Source organism: Crinia signifera, chromosome 19 (assembly GCF_055691185.1).
Source record: "Crinia signifera chromosome 19, ASM5569118v1, whole genome shotgun sequence".
Lineage (NCBI taxonomy): Eukaryota > Metazoa > Chordata > Amphibia > Anura > Myobatrachidae > Crinia > Crinia signifera.
The window spans coordinates 49,898,469-49,924,328 of NC_139226.1; the positions used below are offsets into that span (position 1 = coordinate 49,898,469).

Genomic DNA, 25,860 nt, shown 5'->3' on the forward strand with positions numbered 1-25,860 from the left:
AGTGGTTCCCAACCTTTTTTCTCTCCCGTACCCCTTGATTAGGCTTTTCATTGATGAGTACCCCCTCCTCTCAATTTATAATATAGACAGTACTTATGAGTGGAGTAGAAGTGAGCGCTATGTGTATCCTTATGCATGTCCTTATATTAAGGAGTAGTGGACAGGAAACGTGCCCTTCAGTGTCTGGCCGCTGGTTGTGTACTGTCTCCAGGGTTCCCACTAACACCTGTAGGATTAATGCGACCTGTGTCAGCGCAGGGCAGATGATCGCTGATGTCTGAGGGCAGCACGGGTAGCTCCCATTGGATTGCTGGTCAGGCAAAGCACAATGAGACGCTGAAGACAGAACCATAAGTGACACAACATGGTTCTTCTACGTGGCAATGGGTCTTCTTCTCCCATCAAAAGACTTTTTCATCTTCCGCCATTACCAATATTATTTTCAAGTACCCCCAACTGGTCTGCAGAGTACCCCCAGGGGTACTAGTACCCCATGTTGGGAACCACTGCACTAGGGCGTGGTGGGAGAATAAAATAGTGTTCCCGAAGCATAGCGAGCGATGCGAGGGGCTGCGGTTGACTTCCAACTATGTCCATGTCGACATTCGGGTAAAAAAACTGTGAAAAAAAACATGTCGACCTCTCAACCTGTTGACTTAAACCCATGTCGACATAGTCCCTTGTCAACCTAGACACCTGTCGACCTTCATCCAGGTCGACCTAGAACCCTGTCGACCTAGTTGTATGTCGACCCAACAGTGTCGACCTAATGACTGTCGACCTAAGTGTTGTCGATAATACGATCCACACCCTATTGGCCACGGGGCGTGCGGTTTAGTGTGTACCCGGTTTAGGAGTGCGAACTCCCCTAAATATAACAAAGTGAATAATTCAGAGGCTCCTCATGAGGCAAGTTTACATATACACGAGCAAATACAAAGCAGCACAGCCAGGAGAGATGTAACAACCCTGATGTCAATGACTCGCAGCAAACCAGGCACATACTTACTATAGCTGTCCATTGCGTGCATATTCCCTTTGGTTAATGTACGACCATGTTACTTCCTAATCGGCAAGTGCCTAACAGACAAGCAGATAATAGATGGCCGCACACAGAAAGGGCACTCACTGCTAAGCTGATAAAATGAATCTGATTTATTGAACAGTTAGGTCATCTCATCATCGGAGACCTTGTAGTAGTATCCCCACCCCCTCCACTGAGTACTTCTATCATTCATCATGTAATAATGCAGAATGGAACCCCTGTGACTGTATCCATCCCTCATTCCCCCTGGCAGGATACTAACAGTTCGGTTACTCCTCATTATTATATAGCATGCAATTCCAGCAGCAGCAGCAGGAGCAGGAGGAGGCTCCTCATTAGTCCTGGCTGTCTGCTCCCCGCATGTCACATCGTGCACTGCCCTACATTCCCAGCTACCAGGCAGGCACTGCGCGCGGCATCCATGGGTTAATCCCCGGGACGAACAGGTGAAGTGGGTGGGGCTTCCCATGCTAATAGTAACCGTGACGTCAGCATCTGGGAGCAGTGAAACCACAGAGGGCGAGGGAGCTGCACACGATTACTAGGGGATCGGCAGCGAGCCCTGATACCAGGGAGCAACAGAGAGAGAGGGAGCACTGAGAGCAACAGATACAAAGAGATCCAAGAGACAGCCACAGAGCTAGGAGGTAACGGCACAGCCAGGAGACAAGAGCCAGCCACAGAGCCAGGATACAAGAGCCAGCCACAGAGCCAGGAGGCACCCACAGGGAGAGCCGGGAGACAGCTGGGTCCAGTGCCTAGAGGATGCAGAACCCCCTGTTCCTCCTCCTCGGACTGTGTGCAGGTGAGTGACAGGTCTCTTGTATAGTATATTATACAGCACCTAGCGGAGTGTATCGCTGTATTACACACCTAAATAATATAATTTATAAACTTCCTTCTCTATAGCAGAGACAATATGGCCTCTTCCTCCAACCTGTATGTCCTTGTGATGACAGTCATTACCTGTTACTGCCTTTACCTGGTGATCCTGTGCATAGCCATATCCCTGTGCCCCCTAATGTCCTTCTGCCTCCTACCACCCTCACCTGTGCCTTCATGTGTATAGGTGGCATTGTAATGGTCTGCCATGTTTAGGGCTACAGGTTGTGCTGCAGCACACAGTATACTTACAGTAAGTGCTATCTATGTATGCACCTACTCTCCTCCATATATGCAGGCATATTGTAGCTCTTCCCTGTACACCTGCTTGTTTGTCTTGTTACTTATTATCTGTATTTTATGTCCTCATTAATGCTGTGACCATAGATACATGTACACCCCTTCTAACCATTACATACAGGTACACCCCTCTTAGCTATTATAGACCTGTACACCCCCCTCTAGCCATTGTATATATGCCCATCCCTGTAATTACAGGTGTCTATATCACTCAAATTTAATATAATCACCCTGTAGGTCACTATTGAACCCTTGTCGAGCCTTTTAAGTAAACACCACCTCTACATTGGTGCGTCCCCATTCCTTATGTCTGCCCCCAATATGCTCCTCTATACAGTTTTAGAATAATTATCACTCTATGCCTAATATCCCTATATATCCTTTTGTTCGCTGCATATGTCCTCCCTGTACATCTTTAGAACCTACGAGTACCCAGGTGACCTGCCTGATACTCCACTAATTTACTATATATACTTTTATTGCACCTTAAATACTGACCGCTCGTCCCCACAATTTTTCTATATCCTATACATTTTTTTTCACAGTGTTTATGATCTTCACCCCTTTATGGGGTCATTCAGACTTGACAACCAACACATTAAATTTTTATAGGTGACTAATTTATCGTTCTACCATATCAGGCCTAGCTGTTACCCTCTGTTCAGTATTTAAAGAGGCTACTGACACCCATAGGTGGATGAGTGGAAAGCAGAGGATATAGGGTTCAGGTCACCATTAGGTACAGCATTATTGATTGTACCCCATTATGTCTGGCCTAGTAGGGCTTGCATGCAGTGGGGCCTACTATGCCCCCCCATATCACATGGCACCCCTAGGCATGTGTGTGGGGGGATACCTTTCTGGGTGCTGAGTTCCGATCTGAAAGTGAAATGGGTTTTCTGATGTAGGCAAAGCATAAAATGAATAAGCTGCACAAGGTCTGCAGTTGTGATGATGGCATTATAAAGTGCTCCGCACTAATGTTATACATTACAATACAAGTCCCAATCCTCTGCAGCTCCTGTGACCCAGATTGGAAAATCTGGGACTATGTTACAATTGTGACCCCCTTCTACCATCCCTACTCTGTATAAAGTGACTGGTGTTCAGGAATCCTGGGAATGCATGTGTAATAATTAGATAGGGGGAGGGGGTCTGGGCACAGTATTGCCAGGGAAAGCTTATTGTATAGGAGAGGGAGAAACAGCCGAGGTCACAGTCCTTCTATACACAGGCTGCTTGTCACACCCAGCCAGTAGTCCTCCCCATCCCCCAGGGGACGGTCTCTCTCACCGATACTAGTTATTGGGTTTCTTTGTTGAAAGAAAGTTATTGTGGGAATGAGTAGCTGCCGGAGAGGTCTTCCTGGCCTACTTTGTCTTCTGTAGAATATACAAGTGTCTGAGAGAACCGGTGACACAATAGTGAGTAATGTAATGTGATGTGGCTGCAACAGGTAACCGTTTTGTTACAGGTTTCAAGCGATACTTTGCATTACTTGCTTTAAAGGTTCCTCACCCCGCTCTATGGTTATGTTTTTCTCCACGTCATAGAAAACAATACAATAGGTTTGCTTTAAAGCCGTCAAATTATTTGAAAAAAATGTCTACGGCTGACTGGCCGCGTTTTTCCTGACGTGATCCTTGATTTTGAATGCAAAATGATTTAGCATTTTCCCAGGTTCATTAAATGCATTTATTCGCTAGTCCAATAAGGGGGTCATTCAGCTCTGCTTGCTAGGCTGTGTATATTCAGAGCCTAATGAGCAGGTTTAATGCCGGGCCGCCGAACGCACGTCCTCCCTGCCAGCCGCATACACTCGTGCGACCGAATGTCTAGGCTTAGACATTCGCTCACAAACGCCTGCGCAGAGGAAAAATCATTTGACGGTTGCTCACCATCGAATTACCGTTCGCAGCAGAAGAGTAACCCAGGACTTACGTTTGTGCTGAACGTTTATGTCCGAATTGGGGGCGGGTGCTGACGTCATATAACTTCGTCCACCCGAGCGTTTCTATGGGCGCGTCCACCATTTTTGTGGGCACGCCCATGAAAAGCCGAGCGTCCACCCCCGAATGCCCCCTGCCTGTCAATCAGGCTGTGAGCGCTCTGGCGAATTCAAATATCGCTGTAGCCACTCGATGCAGGGATCTGCACATGTGCATTAACCCCTATGTGCAGTTCCCCACCATTGGGGGTGGGGCCGAATTCAGACCTGTGCAAACTGCTCTGAATCCGCCTCTAGACGGAATGTAGTAACCTCCCAAACACAAGTAACAAAACGGCAGCATCTATATCGGACACATTTTTTTTTTTTTTACTGGCGTTCCAGATTTTAGAGACTCAAACTGAGCACATTTCTTTGAGATTGCTGGACTTCATTATGCAGTAGCTAATAGTTTTGTGTGTGTGTGTGTGTGTGTGTGTGTGTGTGTGTGTGCTCCAAGTAACATTATTATTATTATTATTATTATTATTATTATTATTATTATATAAAGTTTAGATCTGTGCAATTTGTCATACATTTGGCCAAGTGCGCAATGCTTAGGATTTAACTTGGTGCTTGCCAAAACATTCTGTTCCTATAACAAATAACTGATTTTACATCCTCCCGTTTTGTTACCCATGACAGTCTAATTCTGAAAATGCCAATAAAGCTCAAAGCTCATCCACATTACTAAATGTAGTAATCTGGAACTTCATAGAGCTTATACTTAGTCCTTAAGAAGGACATCTGGTAGGTTTTGTAATGTGGGGGCTATTTGGAAAAGGGTGGGGATCATACAGTTGACACATGAAGAGGTAGTTTTTAACTTTTTTTTTGTGTGTGTTTGCCAATGTCAACACCTGACCATGTGGTCACTACCACGGTGCTAGGCACATTTTACTGTTTCCAGACCTAGTCCACATGACTGAAGTATGAAAAAGCCCCAAAAATGTAAACATTTTAAAAACTATTATTGACCTTGTCCATGTTGACCATTGGTCAACAGCCAATATATATCGACTGCAGATCATCAAGATCCCTTGGAAACTAGAACTGTAAAGAAATCCAGGAATCGTGCAGTTCAAGGAGACTGTCTGACCAGACCACCTGTGGCTGTTGCTTGTTGTGGGCTTATCTCCTTGGCTGGCAGATCATGATGGATCATTAACCCAAAAAATAGCAAATCTATTTGCACAGACTTAATTGATCTGAAATCAGCCATGTAAAACCAATGTTTATAATACATTTAGTTTAGGTTGGTAGTTCTCTCATAATTCTGTATGTAAGTTCATTTTGCATAAAAGGCAAATGAATACCCCCCCCCCCTTTCATACCGTACAAATAATTCTGGCCGATCCTGGGTTGTTGCTGGGTCCACATGCAGTGTGAAAGGTCCAGCAACCCAGCAATCCAACCCGAGATAAAAACAGTGTTATTCCCGGGTTGAACTCGAGTTAATGGGCAGTGTAACGGGTAAACCCAGGTCCCGTTCATTTCTATGGTGGAGGCAGCAGCATCACCTCAATGCTGCCTCCTCCCCTGCCCACCGGAACAACGACGCCCCACTACCCGGCATTTGCGATGTGAAAGGGGAATAAGACAAAATTGCTTTTTGTGATGCTTTTAAAAAAATGTATAATGGGAAGATTTTAACAGGGGGTGGACAATGTTCCATAGGGCAGTGGCAAACGCAGGATTTTCAGAAGGGGGTTTCCAGAGGGGCGGAGCAAAGCACGGAGATGGACACGTAGGTGACCCAGTATATGCCGGGACAGTTAAAGTATTATAGATAGACCAAATGTATATAAATAATAATAAAATAAATATATATATAAATATATATATTTTATATATATATATATATATATATATATATATATACTTACAGGGGCAGCAACAGCAGTGTAGACCCCTGTACATTGCAATGTATTGGGGCCCCTACCGATCCTCCAGCGGTAGGGGTGGGGGAAGCTTTGATGTCACGCGGGTGGTAGGGGGTATTATATCAACCGCTCAGCATGTAGGGCCTGGATCAGTAATTTCCACTAATTACCCCTTTACTGCACAGATGGTGGGAGATGGAGTGGGAGAAGGGGGCATTGGGCTGAATGAAGGGGTTCTGTTACATAACTTCCTGGGTGGTAGAGGATAATACGCAGATGAGGGGTGTATAGTGGAGTGGGCTTATTATTCATAATTTTCTGGTGGGAGGACAGCTTGCTTCACTGCAGATATCTCCAGTTCCCGGAAATAGATTTCTTAGATTTTAATGGAATTAAAAACCAGATAATCCCACCTACCAAATGGTATTGGGGACTAGGGGATCAGAGTTCAGGAGGCAGAGCAATCTGCCAACGAGTATACCAGGTGTGTGGAGCTGGAGCAGTAACCAGCTGCTGGAAGGCTGATATCTCTGGTTCTGGGAGAAGTAGAGACAAGCTACTAGTGTCCATCAAAGGGGGAGAGTCCCAGATTTTGGAATATACCCTCAGAAAAACTCTAAATCAGACAGAACCTGAAATATCTGACTGGGAAAAGCAATTAACAGGCTTGGATGGGGACCACTGCTTTGAAGTCAGATATCTCTGGTTCCCAAGGGCCGATGTTTTAAATTCTTGTACCCATGGAAAGAGGGGACCCTCAGCTTTCAGCATAGGGTACTTAGGCTCCTGGGGGGGTTTCTGGGTACCCAGAAACCCCCCCTGCGTGCGCTACTGATAGGGGGACGCTATGGAAAGCTGTCCACCCCATCGCTCATCTGCTGGTAAAACAAACAGATGAGCGGCGGTGGCCGGTGATGATGCGGGAGCGCACATCTGCACTCATCACTGCCCCGTACACACTGGGCGGCTTCTGACCTGAAAGAATCTCACACAACAAAACTGAATTGCTTTCCACTCAAAATCGCCCAGTGTGTATGGGCCTTCAGATGTATTTAGATTGTAGCTTATACTCCAAATTTGAAGTCATCAGGAACAGGTATGCTGCACCAATAGTAGTGCACTGCTACAGTGAGACACTCCAATCTTTGCTTGCACTTCTAGCTAGGGATGACCATCAACCATCGATGATTCGAAATCATCGATGGTTAATGGCCGATGACAAATATTTTTGCCATCGATGGGGGAGTACCAGATGGTTTCCCTCCATCGATGGAATAGCAAAACGATGTTTTGCTGCTTTTTTTCCCCCCTAAGTGCTGGGACACGGAGCATAACTCCGCCCCCGACACCTGCGAAGCCCCGCCCCGTGTTTTGATTGGCCCACAGGCCAATCAATCAAACACAATGGATGACCATCGATATGTAAAAATATCGATGGTCATCCATTGCATAGTTAAGCACTATCGATGGCAAACATCGATGGCAATGGCAACGATGGCCATCCCTACTTCTAGCCACCTTGCAGTCACTGCCTGTGAAGGTCCATCTCTTTTTCCACCTCTTTTCTAATACCTTCTGACCTGATTGCAGCAGCGCCTCTGTGTAATGCACGGGTCACAGTGGTTTTCAGAAATATTTCCTGCATCATGCATGCGCAGTTACAAATATTGGCTCAACTGCGTGAACCCCAGCATCGTCTGCACCTCCAAATCCAGGCGAATAATGAGATATCCCTTTCACTCTGTTCTCCTCCTGCTCATCTTCCCTTTCACCACAGAGTACTTTGGTCTCTTATTTAAATAATCTGCACAAATGTTGTTTATTGGTTGGAATCTGTTCTTCAGAACCAGGCATGGAAATAGCAGCAAAAAAAAAAAAGAAACACACAAGAGAACCTTATTTTCTAAAGAAGTTGCCAAGGACTGACAGGGAGTAAAAGAACGCCAAGTACTTTCATGCCACTTGGTCTCGTGTTTTTTTTTTTTCATCGTTTTCCCCCCACGCAGCGCAAGTATTGGAAAATGTCACTCAAATAATGAAATTGGCATACTTTTGGCTTTTATATAACATTATTCCATAATCCAACATTGGCTTTGCTTATAACATGTGTTAGATGGGAAAGTAATGTAACATTGTAGGAGGCGGCCATTTTACTTAGTAACAGATGCCGATTGCTATTTTACTTTGCTATCAACTGAGGGAAAAGGATTATTGTCCTATTAAGGAAAAAATAAAAAAAGCCACAGTATTACCAAAGTAAACCTCCACAATACAATGAAGTTCCCAGAGAGGTTTGGTTGGTAACCATGGTACCACCGCTCTAAAACAACTTCTATCTGCATGGTGAAAGCAGCCATATTGTTGACCCAAAGTAGTATGCTATAGATTGTAAGCTTGCAGTAGGGCCCTCCTACCTCCATGTCTGTCTGTTGTTACCCAGTTTGTTTTATCACTGTCTACTATTGTAAAGCGCAACGAAATATGCTGCGCTATATAAGAAATGATAAATAAATTATGACTGTCAGACTATAAATTCTTGGTGATGTCAAAAGACTGTGAGGTAAAGCTTCCTCACTGTATGTTTCCAGTCACTCCTGGTCATTGAGATTTTGCTATCTTTATTGACTCTGTCCCTTTCTCTGTCTTTTAACAAGCCTTTCCTGGATTACCACCTGCCTTTTTTAATTGCCCCATTCTTGTTGGTTACAATATACCCCTATGCCTAATTCTATGCCTCCCACTGTCTATCTTTTTTTTTTTTTCTATTGTTCTTGTTACAATCTCTTCTCTTCTATCTTCTTTTCCACGATGGCTATGTTTTGCTCAATTTGGTTTATGCTCTGATGCTCCCGGTTTTGTCCTGAGCGGTGGAGAGAGTAGATATTGGGGGGAAATTACCAACTGCCAGAAAGAGTTAAGGCTGCTGGGAATCTGTCTGTAAAATGAGAGCCTAATACTGTGTTCCCTGTAGAAGATGGGTGATTATACAAGTATAATACGTCTTTGTTTGCTTGCCGTATGGACATCTGTGTGTGTGTGTGTGTGTGTGTATCTATATTTACACACACAGACCCTTATTCAGATCTGATCACAGTACAAATTTGTTCTCAAAATGTGCACTGCAGGTGGGGCAGATGTAACACGTGCAGAGAGAGTTAGATTTGTGTGAATTATTTTGTTTCTGTGCAGGGTAAATACTGGCTGCATTCTTTTTACACTGCAATTTAGATTTCAGTTTCAACACACCCCACCCAAATCTAACTCTCAACATGTTACATCTGCCCCACCTGCAGTGCACATGGCCCATTTTGAGAACAAATTTGTACTGCGATCAGATCTGAATAAGGGCCACACTTCACAACTCACTTTATTATTTTGCCACTCACGGGTTACTGTCCAGATTATCAAATGATTATAAATATGCCTGATATGGAAAGTCTTAGCTGTTCTGTAGTGTTTAGGTACAACAGCTGCCATGCGGCAATACTGACAGCAGATGATGGATGGGTCAGGCTGGTACATACTGCATACAGGTCACACATCACAGAAGCTTGGCCTAGTTTTTCTATCTTTAATAACTTTTTTTTTTTTTATTTGATTATAGAAATGACGTGGCTAAATCAGTCTGGAACTGTCCCTCCTAAGCTGACTGATAATCCAATAAAAATCAGAATGAATGCATAACGTTCTCGACTAGCTCCCACAGATGCAGAATGCAAACTTTTAATGCAGCTCTGCAACGTGTATGTATCAAGTGTTTGACTTAAAGTCCCTAGACGGTAGCCTTCATTTATTTTTATTTTTTTCTTCTCTGACCTTCGGAATCTGTGTCAGTAGCATGCATGAGGCAATTAAAGTACAGATTTTTTTATCTTTCTGACCCAAATCCCCAGTTGTGTCTTCGAGCTTTACATTTATGTTGTGTTACATGATCTGGAAAATGCAGAGATTTGGACATGCTTGTATGCTTTAAGTTTGGAATACATGCCATATTGTGTCATTGGCGTTAAGGGTTTGTATACATGATACCAGCAGTTGGGATGGCGACTGACATATTCCTGACAGAAACGAGCAACTAAACTTGCCGTAACCATCTTTAACAAGCTTTCGTTTGAGATTTTGGCTGTTGGGATTCAAGCGGCAGTATTCTGACAGGTGTCTGGATTCCAGAGTGTGTCTTCTGACTTTCGGTATCCTGTCCGTTGGGATGCCAACTACATTACATGTTAAGTGTGTCACTGTTTTGGCCATTAAAATAGTACGACGACCTGGACAAGTGACTGGGGGATTTTTTTTCCGAAGCTTGCAGGGAGATCGAATGACCGAGAACATACCAACTAGTCAGTCTACAGGCTGTGTTTAATAGCAGTTGGTTGGCATTTCATCTCTACACTTTACGGCAGGGATGTGGAACCTTCGGCTCTCCAGCTGTTGTGGAATGCCTTGTTACAGTTTTGCAATGCTACGCCTGTTGCAGGGCATGCTGGGATATGTAGTTCAACAACAGCTTGAGGGCCGAAGGTTCCCCATCCCTGCTTTACAGCCTGTAGCAGTGGTTCTAAGAGTTGGAAAATGATAACGCACAGAGAGATAAAGGGCATGACCCACCAGCCACTGGTGGTACATCCCGCAACCCATTGCGTCAATACTAATTAGGTTTGCAAAGGCAGCTCTCCTGATTAGCCCTGCCCTCTGTGATGCGTTGCTGTGGATGCACTTCCTGTGTGGCATGCTGGGATGGATCTGTGTTGGATCCCCCAAGCAGCTGCAAGGAAAGAAGCCCAAAGGCTTCTATAGGGTGCTGCCATAACCCTCCGCACCGAAGCCCTGGCGCTGAGCTTTAGTACATTCAGAAATGCAGTCAAAATCATGAAAACTGTTTCCACCGCATTTCTAGTAAAGCAATTGTGAATAGAAAGTGTAGTTGTGTGACAGCAGCTTGGATGTGTGTGTTTTTACAGTATAATACAGTTTACAACCAGCAACTTGTAAACCCATCACTCAGATAATCATATAAAATAGGGATTATTGAAGTAGCTTTTCATTTGACTTTGCTGACTCCTTTATTACCAGGCCTGCTGCAAACCTGCATCCTGGCATTTCCCCTGCAGTTATGATGTGGCTTTATAATCTACACATGACCTTTAGTCATCCCCGAATAATGATGAGAGCGGAAGCATTTAGCATTACCCATCACTGTACGTGGCATGGGAAGTAGTCACAGGCTTTTATGCAGTTCAAGAGTCATTAGCTGACATTCCGCCAGAGATTAAAGTGATGATGTGTGATCAGCCAACAGATGTTAATAACTTCCTCCGCTATGTACATTTCCTCCAGTGGATAAAAATGGTGGAAAAAACATTGGCACCAAGTACAAATACAGGAAGTCCAAGCTTCGGCTATTATTATGGTCAAACACATCAGTGCCTAGTACTTATTGGCCAACAAGCCTCGGTCCGATCTGGAATTGGGGAATGCCTTTATTTTGCAACTCCAGGTTCCTGTTAAATACTGGACCTAGCATAACTGCCCACAAGTTTAGCAGGTATGAAGCAGACACTGGTTCTAATTGGCATCGGTTTAGGAACCTTCCACTGGTGGGAGATGAGGTTGGACACTGAGTTGTCTGGCCTTTATCTGTGGTCTTCACCATGTATTTTGATCTCCTACAAGGGATTAATTTTGGTCCTATTGATTTACATTGTCTGCATTGATTTTATGTCCCCGAGAGCTCTTGGTCTGGCATCATTGTCTTGTTTTGTCTTTCATAAGCCCGCAGGCCTTTGATGTATCCATGAGTAATATTGACAGATGGTCTCTAATGCCTGATATTTTGATACTTCCAAGACTTATTTCTGTGTGTATGCTGCAGCTGATCAGGATACTTCATAATCACATACAAGAAGCATTGTATATATGGGGGGTGTTGCTGCTGTATCTGGAACATATCTATGTCACAAGCCTATGCTGTTATGTTGTAAGGATTGTTGAGTGACAATTGCGCTCTATCCATCCTGTTTTCTGTGCGCTCTTCATTCAAAAAGCACAAGGAGTAGAAAGGACTAACAGAATTTTATTGCATTTGCTGTGATCGAAGATTTATATTGTGCTAACTAGTACCGAAGTAACCCCCATGGCCTTTCAGTATTCGACTTATTTGTGGAACTTCCAACTACGGAAATATTGCTCAGTCAGATATTACGGTATGGCCGTTGCATGCTGGTTCCTGTAGTTTCCAATAGCTGGGGCCTGTAGGTTGCCTGCCTGTATAGAAACAAGGTTTTTTTTTTTTTTTCTTCATATATGGGTTTCTTGACATAGCTAAAATGACAAAAGAAGCCTCTATAAATGTTTAGTTCCTCGGAGCATGAGTAAATCAGTCATGAACAGAATTCTGTGAAGCTTTGTCCTATGTGTTGCAATGCTGGTCTATATGGAGGCAAGCAGAGCTCTGCAGTGTTGCAGGTGATGATTGCATGTGTGTTGCCAGGGTGATTGGTTGTTTAGCATTTCGTAATGTCATCATATGTTTTAATAGAAGAATTCAGCCCAGCACATTGGCTGCAACTGCGTCTGGAACAGCCGGATAAAGGGGGTTATTCTAATTTCTTCAGTCCCCTGGAGGGCCGATGTTTTGTGTCTGTGTAGACTCATTTCTGCACATGTGAAGAGGCAGGGTGCGAGCAGGAACAGCATGTTCGCCATCCCGCACACACCTAGCAGTGCGGACGGGAGGCATGGGGCAGGGGCACAGCCCATGGGAACGCCCAGCATTCCCATGGTAATAGCCCAGTGATGTGGGGGAAGGGGGGGGGGGGGCAGGCAGCTGATGTCAGCTGCCCACCTGCTTCCAACACTGCTTCCAACACACCCTAGAGGTGTCTCTGATCTGCAAGTACTGGGGAAATCATTCGATGGTCCCTGACCATCAAATGACTTCTCCTCTCACCCAAGCCGGCGAATGGATGATTATACAAATAATCCATTTGCAGCCGTGAGGGGGAATCGTGAGTGGGGGTGGCCGGCACTGAGGGCAGCATTTAATGATTACTGGCTCACAGCACTGAGGACAGGGGTTGGGTACCAACCATGGACCTGAGTGTATGAAGTTTATAAGGGTTTCCTCCCACAATCCAAAAATATGGTGTTTTTTTGGCTCCTGAATAAAAAAAGGACCTTAGTGTGTAAGTACGGGCAAATGTGTTTATGACAGACTAGCTGCACCAAGTGATTCTTATCTGCTGTTAATTCAATGTTTTTATAAATTCCCCCCCCCCCCCCCCCAACCCTTGAGTTTGTGATGAATACAGCTAAACTTTCAGTTGTGATATATGATCTGATAATTATTATTTCTTATTGTTGATGTTGACATTCATAATGTAGACAGTGATGAAATGTTGACATGGCATACCGGGAGATATAATCATATGGGTGACTATATCGACATTGCCATTATCGACCTTTTCACCACTTCCCGATCTTTTCCTTTTGGTTGGTATAGAGTTCTTTTGTTTTGCTGGTTTGGAGGAAGATCCAGGGAATTCTGGAATCTTGTAATTCCGTGGATAATAAAGCCTGTCCTAAATTCCTTTATTCCAGACCATGCCTTATGGCTTGGTAGTTAAAGCTGGAATGTCTGATGGTTACATTGTTGTCTTTTTATGAGTATATTTGTGGCCAGGGTGTTTATCTTGGAGTGAGAAGCTTGGTTTATGACTGGTAAGGATACATTAACAGCTCTCTTAATATAATTTGCACAAACTATTTGTGAAGAAGCCCAAATTACTGTATCATTAGTGAGGGAGTGGTGCAGGCAATGTGCCGGCTGACAGCGTGTAATTAATGACTATATTTAGCAGTCTTACTCTACAGCAGAGTTGTCCGAGTATTTCCATGGAATTGTCCGAATCTGTGAAAACCGTGTTCTTGCTGGCACAGTGCTACTAAAATATCCTGCAAGGTCTGAGAGTAGTAGGGACAGCGGGGCGGACACCCACCAATCCTGAGAGATGGTGGCTGGCTCACTGGCTGCAGTAAGATGGTAAACAGTCACTAGGTCGACAGGGTCATTAGGTCGACATTGGGAAGGTGCACAGTCAAAATGCCGTCATGGGGTTTTTCCCCTTTTTTTTTTTTTGGTGTCAGAGTCGACTGTATTGACAGTCGGGACAAAAAAAGTGAAAACCCATGTCAACCTTTTTGACGACTTAATGGCACTAGTGTTCATTCTAGCACCCGCCATATTTGAAAACCCATGCAGTTCATCTTCCCTGCCTGGGGTGTCGCTGTCTGCTGTAGTGCTTCTAGCACAGTGTGGTCTGTATCAGCACTGATATACAAACCAGACTTGTGCTAGAAACACCAGAGCAGACAGTGACACCCCAGGTAGGGAAGAGGAACTGCATGGGTTTTCAAATATAGCGGGTGCTAGAATGAACACTAGGCACATTCCATGAGTCTGTCGTGTTTTCAGGGTGGAAGTGAGTACAGTTAAAATTCCTTTTCTTCCGGTATTGGCAAGGGTATATTTACTTACTGCATTGCCCGAATATCGTCTTTTGTGTCCCCTAGCTTTAAATAAAACCTACTATTCTATGTAATGTTTGGCGCATGCAATTTTTAATATTCCGTTTTGGAATTCCAGCTTTGCTGACCCATTTCCTACATGATACTAGTCAGTCCCCCTGCTGAAGCATTATGGGATTTATAGTTCACCTGTAGATTTCCTGCTATCTGTGTAAGCAGCATTTTATTTCTATTTTACTATCTCGCTGCATTCGATTGTAAAAAGCAAAATAAGAGCATTGATTGGCGACATAAAGACCTCATTGTGTTCTCTGAATGGTGCATTCAGTCTGGGTCTTTCTGTGTGGCAGGTAGACATGTGGGCAGCGGCAGTTGTGCTTCTATTAATAGATATACTGTACTGTAGAACCATGTGTTTCCATGGCCATTCTGTCATCTGGAGGCTGATCCCTCGGCTAGAGACAAGCATTTGTGCATTAGCATTCTACAGGTGTCTGACAGAAGCACAGCAGCGAAGTAATGTGCGTGTAATTGGGGCTGTGTTTAGTGCGGAGCCTTGTTCCCCCTCTACTCATTACTAGCAGTGTGTGCGTATTTACCAAACAGGGCAGGGATTTCTTTGATGGGCCTGTGCTTGGTAAGGCTTGTTGGCTTCATGCAGTGACTGAAATAGGTTTAGGGCTCCCCTGGCAAAAAAAAAAAACACTTTCCACATATATTTGTTAGAGCAGAGGTTACTTTTAGTTCTATTCTAACAATTGCAGGAGTTAATTATAATCTCTCCCAGTGCTGGCATTGATTGCAGAATGGCATGCAGTTGTTCCCTTAGGCCCAGCACTGCCATAGTCGCAGGGCATGCGAAGATGCAGTTATAGAGCTGCCCTGCATCTTTTTGCACAACGTGACCTGATACACGTGGTGGGTGGGCTTCAGCCCTCCTGGATTCACAACAAAATCAGGCCTTGGGTGAAACCTGTCCCATCACTTTGGGCCCACTTACGCATCAATAGAAGACCTACTTTTTGTAAAAGCATAAAACTAGTTGGGGAAATTACCATGGATGGCCAACCTCCAGCATTGTTCCTGCCAGCAGAGAGTACAATTCTATTGCATCAATAATAAGTTTATGTGCCCACTATAAAACCGGTTCAGTCACCTGCATCTATCATTTAGAATGACACGAGATCTAGATTATTTCAAGGACATTTTTAAAAACTGAGACAGTTGGCAGCAATGAAATATGTGAGGCACGTATATGGATATAAAATATCTGCATTGTTTTGATGTTGAGAATCATATTTTTTTTTTTTTCATAACTAAAAATATTAAGGGCCTGTTTCCTAGGCTGCATAGGTTCGCAGCCTAGTGAACAGGTTACCCCTCCCTACCCTTCCCCCCCCCCCCCCCCCCCCATGCAAATCCCCTCGGTAGGATGTTGCCCATAACAGCCAATCAGATCCTACTTATTTATTTAGCACATTCTAGAACCGGGCTGGGCAACAACGGCCCTCCAGATGTTGATAAACTACACATCCCAGGATGCTTTGCATTAGTTTTGCTATGTGGCCATGCTGAAACTGATGTGTAGTTCATCAACATCTGGAGGGCTGGTGTTGCCCAGCCCTGTTCTAGAAGATAATAATTAGATAGAATCAAATTGGTTGCTATGGTTAACCTGCTTAACTAATCTTCAATAGAACTCTCATGTTACAAAATGATCTTCGAGGTGAGGTATGAGCCTTCGGGATAGGGTTAGGATGCTGAAGAAGTCATCTGACTGGAATGCATAGACATGGAGTACTGTTCGCTCTTTGAGCAGTGATGGCGATGCACGGGGGATGGGTCACCCCGTATGTACGGGGCTTAAGGCTTTTAAAAGATGGGTTTGGGGTAGGGATAATATACTTATGGTGCATATACAGGGCGATAGCCCTATTTCTAAGTGATCTGATTAGCGTCAACATGCATGGTCACGCGCATTGCCATCACTTGCAGAGATAGACGGTGCATGCACTGTCTATCCTGCTTAGCTCGCAGCGTTTTGCCTATAAGCATTGGCAAAACCCTGCTTGCCAGACATTGCTGTTTGACTAAGCTCATCACGCAGTTGCAGTCGTGTGTATGGTGTTTTACCCAGAAGCTGTTGGCATTGTCAGTGCCTGGATTCCATCCATTGGAATTTCATACCTAACCTGTTATTATAGTTGTTGGTCTATTTCTAGTATAGATGACTACTATAGCTGGCCATACACTACACCAGATGGCATGGATGAAGATTGGAGCGTAAGCCCAATAATTAATACCGTTCCATACAGAGCATTGGGCATCATAGACTCTGTAATGGTTAGCATTACTGCCTCCCAGCACTGAGTTATGGGTTCAAGTCTCACAATGGGGCAGATGTATTAATCTTTAACAAGAGATAAATGCAAGGGTGATAATGAGAGATTAACGCCCAGCCAATCACCTGCTCACTACCATGTTACAGCCTGTGTTTGAAAAAAGTCAGTAAGGAGCTGATTGGCTGGACGGTTATTTCTCCTTATCACCCTTGCATTTATCTCTTGTTAAGGCTTCATACATCTGCCCCAATGGCCCTAATGGGAGTGGATTATTAGATAGACCCTCATTATGTCTATCCTAAAAGGTCGAAATGCAAAAGCTAGGCACATTAAAAGGTCAACATGAGTTTTTCGAATTTCTTTGTGTCAATGTTGACAACTATCATGACGACATGGACCTAGAATTAAGGTAAGGCGTACCCTCGTGTGGCTCACCATGCTCAGGCTCAGTGATCCGCACGCTTCTCCTTCTATGATGACATGGATGGTGAAGTACAGTAAGAACAAGTCAGTTTCAAAAGAAAAAAAGTCGATTAAAAAAAAAAACAAAAAAAACGGAAAGGTTAACTTTAGTTTTTTCATCGACTTTTTTTTTTCTTACTTCACTATCCATATCAGCATAGAGGGAGAATAGAATATAATAGTGTGCAAGGCACTGAGCCGAAGGGGCAGACTAGATAGGGGTTCTTACCTGCCAGTCCAATTCTGTTTCTATGGCCCTTATTCTGATCGGTGCGGATATATCCGCGTGCGTTCGGGCCGCCGATGTTTTGTGTCTGCGCATGTGCAGAGGTGTCTCTGCGCATGTGCGAGCGGGGCGTACGGCCAAATCCCGCATGATATGTGAACACTCCGAAAAGGGGGTGGAGAGGGGCGTGAAGGGCTATTTGGGCTCATTACCATATGCATACGCCCCGCGTTTCATGGGAGTGCCCATGAAAACGCTGGGCGTACGTATGGTAATGCGGCCGTGACGCACGTGTAGGGGGCGGACATATGACATCGCCGGATGTCAGCTGCCCGCCCAGATCCCTGCTTTTGCACGGAAAAATGTCCGTGTGGTCTGAGGTTGTGGGAGCTGGTGGAGCATTCGGTCCTGCGTTCGATGGTCTGCGACCATCGAATGATGGGGGAGGTTCCCTTAGATGGAGGAGGCGTATTCCGTGAAAATTACACGTGCGGTCCGTTCGGCCAGCATCTTACCGCATACGGACGGAGTTGGCGATCCGTATGGAAGGCGGGGTTTCGCACGCACGGTCCTGGCCGCATAATCGGCTCTGTCCGCACCGATCAGAATAAGGGCCAATGTGACTTGCTATTAACATTTTGAAATGTGCATCGAAGAATACAGGAAGTTAGCAGAATTAGAATCAATCCGGGAATTTTACGTATATGCAAATCATTCTTTCTGTGTTTATTGAAGGGCGTTGAAATGGAACTTTTGTATTCTGACAAGTGTTGATAACAGAGAAAAATAACTTTGCTTCGAGTAAAGCATCTGTTCTGTAATGCCCCTTTCAGACCGCACTTTTAAAACGGTAAATTGCCGTTTTTTTACCGTTTTAAAACGGTAATGTGTGCGGTCTGAAAGGTCCAGTCCCACTTAACCGGTTAGAAAATGCCGTTTTTTCTAACCGGTTAAAATGCAGGGTCCTACCCGTTTCTGAACCGGTATTTTAGCGCAAAAATCGGCTCAGAAACGGTATTTAGGACCCAGCCAATGAGCTGGGTCCTAAATTCAGCACAGTGAATACTTAATGAGCGCTCATTAAGTATTCACAGCACTGGAGCCCGCCCCCTGCGCGTGTCGACGCCCCCTGCGCGTGTCGACGGCCCCCGCGCGTGTCGACGGCCCCCGCGCGTTTCCGTTGTGGTTCCCGGCACTGCAGCTCAGTATGCTCGGAAAGCACTTATGAAAAAAGTGTCTTTCAGAAAATGGCTGCCCCCCATACGGAAGACAGTTTTTTTAAACAGGGTTTCCTATGGGGCAGCCATTTTCTGGAAGACACTTTTTTCATAAGTGCTTTCCGAGCATACTGAGCTGCAGTCCACAACGGAGGTACCGGCACGGGGTAAGTCGACACGGGGGGGGGGGGCGCCGACACGCGGGGTGGGGTGGGGGGGCGTCGACACGCGCGGGGGGCGTCGACATGCGCGGGGGGGGCGTCGACATGCTCTCGGTCGACACGCGAGGGGGGGGGGGGGGGGAAGCTGCACGGAGGGGAGGGCTGAAGGCTGCACTGGCTTTGACCCTGTATTTGGAAAGTTTCCAAAAACGGGTCTGCCAGTGTCAAAAAATCGGCACTTAAACGGTAATATACCGTTTATCTGGCAGACCCGTTTTTGGAAACGTTTCCAAATACAGGGTCAAAGCCAGTTATGCGGTCTGAAAGCAGCATAATAGAAACATTTAATAATAAAAAAAATCTTAAAGAATGTTTGTCTATTGGTCTATACCAAGTCAGGTCTGTAGATATTGTATAGGTTTTATAGGCACCACTTGGTGTATTCTGTATATGCCTGCCTGTAAATATTCTTGAGGAATTTTCCTAAAACTGCAGGTCTTTGTGTAGACTATTCCCTTCATTCCAAGGTTCACCTACACAGTGATTTGTAGCCTGTTTATGTTGTAACTTTATCTCCTGCCACATAAGGATTTCAAAGTCATTGATATAAACCAGATGTTGGCTGTAGAACCAGCCTGGGCCAACTAAAGGTTAGACGCTTCGAAAGTTCCTAAGAAATTTCATTCACATGTACAGGACCCCCCAAAATATATATTACTGTGTTTTCTTTCTTTCTCTTTTTAGCTCCATAGCATGACAGATTGGTTTGCAATATAGTATCATTTCTAATGACTGTAATTCATGGTTTGTCAGGTAAACAGCAGCCATGTCTATCTTAGCTGAGGCATCTGGCTCCTTTCACACAATGGTATTGGAGTGAGGGAACTCTCTCGCATCCTTCTTTCTAGGCCATAATGTTAGTTCTTTTATTGGACACTCACTGAAAGACTGTGACCTAAAATGACTAATCTGGCAATGAAAAAGAGAACTACAGAAAAGGAAACCGCATCTTACTGGTATCCTTCATAAAAAAAAAAAAAAAAAAAAAAAGGATTCTCATAGTAGTATAGGTAAAAGTATGTATTAAATGCAGGCGTGGCTGCAGAAGAAGTGTGTGTGTGTGTGTGTGTGTGGAGAGAGAATAAAGCGATATACTGATCAGTCACTGCTATTCTTTTCTGCATGAAAACGCATTCGGTATCACTGCTTGTTGCTGCAACACAGAATGCTATTGTAATATTCACACCTTATAAATAGCGCTCTGTTTGCACAATGACTATTAAAATTTATATATGAACTGCTTCATATATTATTGTGCAAAATCGCTTTTTATAGCCTTTTAAATATGATTAACCCCTTTTTGTGAGTCTACAAATCTGCAGAAAGGCGGTATTACTGCTTGATAAATAGTCCCCACTGTCTCTGTAATACCCCTTTTACACCAAAAACCCTGGTCTTTGAATGCTGGAGTATCCAGGGTCTGACCCTGCTTTATACCCCATTTACACAGCACTTTGACCTGGGTCTGCACCATTTACACTGAACCTGGGTCAGCCCTGCATATATATCTATCTATCTATCAGGGCTGACCCAGGTTCAGTGTTTTTCAGGGGGTAGATGGGGAGTGCTGTCCCCGGGTGCTGAGGGGAGGGGGGTACCTGTCAGCCTGAGGTCGGCGCTCACTCAGCAGGGAAGACGATGTGCGCCGCTGCTGTACCTCTCCCCGCAGCCGCGAAGTTCCTGCGGCGAATGTACAGTCAGTGGCGGGGGTCCCTCTGGCGCATGGGAACTAGTACTAGTTCCTATGCGCTGGAGGGACCGCCGACACTGACTGTACATTCACCGCAGGGACCGGCTGCCGGGGGGAGGTACAGCAGCGGCGCACATCGTCTCCTCCGCTGAGTGAGCTCTGACCTCAGGCTGACAGGTACCCCCCTCCCCTCAGCCGCAGGGACCCCCCTCCTCCCGCAGCAGCTGGGCACATCTTCCCCAGCGCTGCACGCTGTGGACCCACTGCGGGTGCCTGCAGCCGGACCATTTACACGGGTCCTATCCGGGTTCTACCCAGGTCAGGACACGGATATACCCCATTTACACCGCCGATGATCCGGGTCTGACCCGCAGCTGACCCGGATTTTTCGGCGGTGTAAAAGGGGTATAAGTAAGCAGCAGCCATTGCACTTTCACTGACTATTTGTATTGCGCAGAGTACATGAATAAAGTCGTTACCCCGCATAATTCTAGGTGTGCAATGATTGCTTAGAGGACAATATACCTTTTTGGTGTTGACATTGTTAATCTGAAATGATTACTATGCTATTATGACTGAAAATGAACATCCATGCCTAATCTAGTGTGTCTGTTATCATCCAGATGCTCTCTTCAAACTAAGACCCCCCCTGCCCTGTCCGGCTGAACCTGTTGAGCATTAGGCTGCAGTCCATTATCCTGTGAATTGATCAATTTTTGTAACTTGATTCTTTGGAATGTTGAGTTCATAGTTTATCATTTAGTAAAGTAAAAAAAAAAAAGACAGCCTAACTAGGGATCAATCTCTGAAAGAGAGACTCGTCCTGGCTGCAATTATTTGCAAGACTTCGCTGGTTTTACACTCCTAAGTGGTATCCTCCCTCCCCCACCTGCAGCGCAGTGAGTTGGAGTGCCAGGCTCGGTTAAATACTTCAGTTCTCTTCAGCATGCAGATCTTTCCCCTGAGGTGGTACATTTACATGTCTGCTAGCTAACTCGTGTTGCCTGTTAATTGACGTACGTAGACGTGTACTTGCATGCCGGCTTTCTAGTGGGTGTACAGATCTGTTCATCAGAGTCGTGATTACAGGGCGATAAAATACTAGTTGGGCCAAACATAAAGAGCTACTGTTAACCTTTAAAACAGAAAAGAAAAAACAAGTAATCTCTGAAGCTCTCATCTTTGTCATCTGTCATCCTCTTGAAAAGCTCCTTCTGCACAGGGTAGAGAGGGGAGGGAGGTGTACAGCTGACTAATGTGTTGAAAAATGTATAGTTTGATGAAGTCATGTAAGCCTTGTACTACGTTGTGCCATGGGTTGGATTGTTTAGGAACCGTTTATGAATAATTTATGTTGGCACAGAAAGTAACAGATCTAAGGTAACATTGACGACGGGTAGTTGCAAAAAGTTGCAGCAGCGCATTTCAACCAAATGGTGTAAACTATACTTGAACAATCCTCGTAATATCCAGCTAGTCACTATCTGGTCTGTATGGCAATAAGGGGACATGGTAATGACTTATTTTTGCTGTGCATGGAAAGCAGAGGCTTGGCCTTTTGGTTCCATTGAGAATTATGGGGGAAAAAAAAATAGTTTGAGAAAATAAAAATTTTGAAGTCTCTGTAGAGGGGAAAAAGTTTTTTTATTCTCTCCATCTTGAGATGGTGATAACAGAGACAGGATTGTGGTAGTACTTGGTTAAACCATAGTTGCCGACATTTGCTTTCTCCTCTCCGAGAGACCCGATGGTAGTATGGCAGGGGGCAGGGGAGGCGGACGTCATCAAGCCCTGCCCCCATGACAGGCAAATACCGCAATTTGCATCATTTTAGCTCCACCCCTCGCCGCGGACCCGAGAAAAAGGTATTTTGGGCAGAACGAAGGGGGGTTGTGGGGGCTGCATTGTCAATGCGGGAGGATTTCCCATCTTCCTGGGGGGCTGCGAGGGGTACCCGATTTTCGGGAGCCTCCCGGCAATTCCGGGAGGGTAGGCAAGCCTGGGTTAAACCCCCTGTTTTGTTACATTATAGGATGTCATTTTAGGACTGTTTTAAAGTTTGTATACTGTGAGGATCAGAGGAAAGATGGGTGGGTCAAGGTTCTAAGCAAGTGATGGCTAACCTTGACACTCCAGTTTTAGTATGGCCAAATAGCAAAACTTTAGCAGGGCATGCTGGAATGTGTAGATCAACAACAGCTGGAGTGTCAAGGTTAGCCATCACTGGTCTAGGCATTACCATTAAGTGCCTACATTTAATCCAGGTTTAAAAATCAAAAATCGGCAGACTCCAGTATGGATTGGAGGAACCTCGCATCCTTCTTTCTAGGCCATAATGTTAGTTCTTTTATTGGACACTCACTGAAAGACTGTGACCTAAAATGACTAATCTGGCAATGAAAAAGAGAACTACAGAAAAGGAAACCGCATCTTACTGGTATCCTTCATATTTTTTTTCCCCTCCTTTATGATATAATTTAAAATATACAGGTTGTCACGTAACATCATACAGGATTTGTCACTGTCACAACAGGTTTCTTGATCAGTAACTCATGAGAATCAGTAGTGGGTGTTGATTTACACTATTAGACTAATAGAAGAAAATGACTTCTTACCGTGACTATAAAATATTCCCTTCGTTTTGGGGTGTGGTTTCTGTTCTACATGTTTATGAAATGAAGGAAGGAATTATTCAGTTGTCTTTAGAAGGGGGGGAAACCCTCTAAAGCTTTTTATCCCACATTTATTCACCCTCTGTGCTAAGAAACGTTACCCTGGGAGTCCACCTTGTTGGAATACACGGCAGTCTGCCATGGACATGATAAACAGAGACTAGCCGTCCTGTCCAGTTGCTTCAGGGTGTTTCCTTTCCTGTGCTGATGTTGATGAGCTTTTCTGTATTGGTGATAGGGTTTGCCTGTATAATAACTGCGTCTCCCCTTCTCCCATGTAACTGCTTAGAGAACAACCAGAATTTGGATAACTGAGCGGTGGTCACTGGTTCGCACTAGGCTCAGTGTCAGGGGCTGGCTGGCAACTTTTAGCCTAGGGGGCAAGTCCAGAGCACTGGCCCATAATCAGCCAAGTCACCGTAGGAAGGAATGCTTTTGCGCGCCGTAGGCGCGCCGAAAAATTAGGGGCGTGGCCTATCATAAGGGGCGTTGCCTGTACCATGATTGTATTGTGTACCTGCAGATTGCACATTTTAGCGAACCTTGTAATACCCATTACACATAAAGCCACATGCCGTAATGCCAATTACACATTATGCTGAACACCATGATGCCAGTTACACATTACGCCCAACACTGCGATGCTAATTACTCAATACACCGCACACTGTGATGCTAATTACACATTATGCTGCACACCTTGATGCCCATTACACCCCATACTGTGATGGCAATTACCCAATGCTCCCCACACCGTAATGTCCATTACGCCCCATACCATGATGCCCATTACACCGCACAATGTGATGTCCACAGTGCCAGATATGCCCCCACAGTGCAAGATATTCCGCCACAGTACCAAATACACATATGCCCCCACAGTGCCAGACACAAATGCCGCCACAGTGCCAGATATTCTGCCACAGTGCCAAATACGCATATTCCTCCACAGTGCCACATATGCCCCCACAGTGCCAGAGACACATATGCCCCCACAGTGCCAGAGACACATATTCCCCCACAGTGCCAAAGACACATATGCCCCCACAGTGCCAGATATGCCCCCACAGTGCCAGAGACACATATGCCCCCTCAGTGCCAGAGACACATATGCCCCCTCAGTGCCAGAGACACATATTCCCCCACAGTGCCAAAGACACATATGCCCCCACAGTGCCAGATATGCCCCCACAGTGCCAGAGACACATATGCCCCCACAGTGCCAAATACACATATGCCCCCACAGTGCCAAATACACATATGCCCCCACAGTGCCAAATACACATATGCCCCCACAGTGCCAAATACACATATGCCCCCACAGTGCCAAATACACATATGCCCCCACAGTGCCAAATACACATATGCCCCCACAGTGCCAAATACACATATGCCCCCACAGTGCCAGACACATATGTCCCCACAGTGCCAGATACACATATGCCCCCACAGTGCCAGATACACATATGCCCCCACAGTGCCAGATATGCCCCCACAGTGCCAAATACACATATGCCCCACAGTGCCAGATACACATATGCCCCCACAGTGCCAAATACACATATGCCCCCACAGTGCCAGATACACATATGCCCCCACAGTGCCAAATACACATATGCCCCACTGTGCCAGATACACATATGCCCCCACAGTGCCAAATACATATATGCCCCCACAGTGCCAGATATGCCCCCCACAGTGCCAGATACACATATGCCCCCACACAGTGCCAGATATGCCCCCACACAGTGCCAGATATGCCCCCACACAGTGCCAGATATGCCCCCACAGTGACAGAAACACATATGCTGGGGTGAGGGGGGGGGGGGGGAGAGCGCTTACCCACTCGGTAGCTGCGGGCCGTGCTGCGGCTGGATCAGCGTCTCCAGCCCTCCTGCGCTGGCCGCGGCTTCCAGAACACGGCCGCGGCTACAGGAAAATGGCCGCCGGCCTCCTGCACTGAGAACATGTCCTCAGTGCAGGGGGCCGGCGGCCATTTTCCTGTAGCCGCGGCCGTGTTCTGTAAGCCGCGGCCAGTGCAGGAGGGCTGGAGAAGCTGATCCAGCCGCAGCACGGCCCGCAGCCAGTGGGTGGGTAAGCGGCCCGGGGGGCATATGGCACTCTGCCCCCCGGCCCAGCCCGCCCCTGCTCAGTGTACGTTCAGCAGCTTGACATAAAGAACTGCCAGTAGGCTATTTAAATTGCTAAAGGAATATATACCCTACCCGCCGTTTATAAATTCTTGGACAATGGTTATTATTCCCATAAAACTTCTAGAACAATCATAATTGCTTATTTCTCAGTGGTGCAGAGTTGAGACCAGCGTCCAGCTTATCTTTCTATGCAAAACAAAATCCTAGTCCACGCCCCAGCTGTACCTTGGCTCTACATTAAGGGGGTTATTCTA

At 45.5% G+C, this 25,860-nt stretch overlaps 1 protein-coding gene across 2 annotated transcripts in view; it reads left to right on the forward strand.

Annotated features, from left to right (window-relative positions):
• Positions 1–1,416: 1,416 nt before the first annotated feature.
• NECTIN2 (nectin cell adhesion molecule 2) overlaps positions 1,417–25,860 on the forward strand; it is a 74,254-nt gene continuing 49,810 nt past the window's right edge. The window contains exon 1 of one of the 2 annotated variants that reach the window (XM_083162567.1): positions 1,417–1,850. In XM_083162567.1, coding sequence (XP_083018693.1) covers positions 1,811–1,850 — 40 coding nt within the window. In that variant the 5' untranslated portion in view covers positions 1,417–1,810. The remainder of the gene's footprint in view (positions 1,851–25,860) is intronic. The other variant, XM_083162568.1, reaches the window with a different exon arrangement.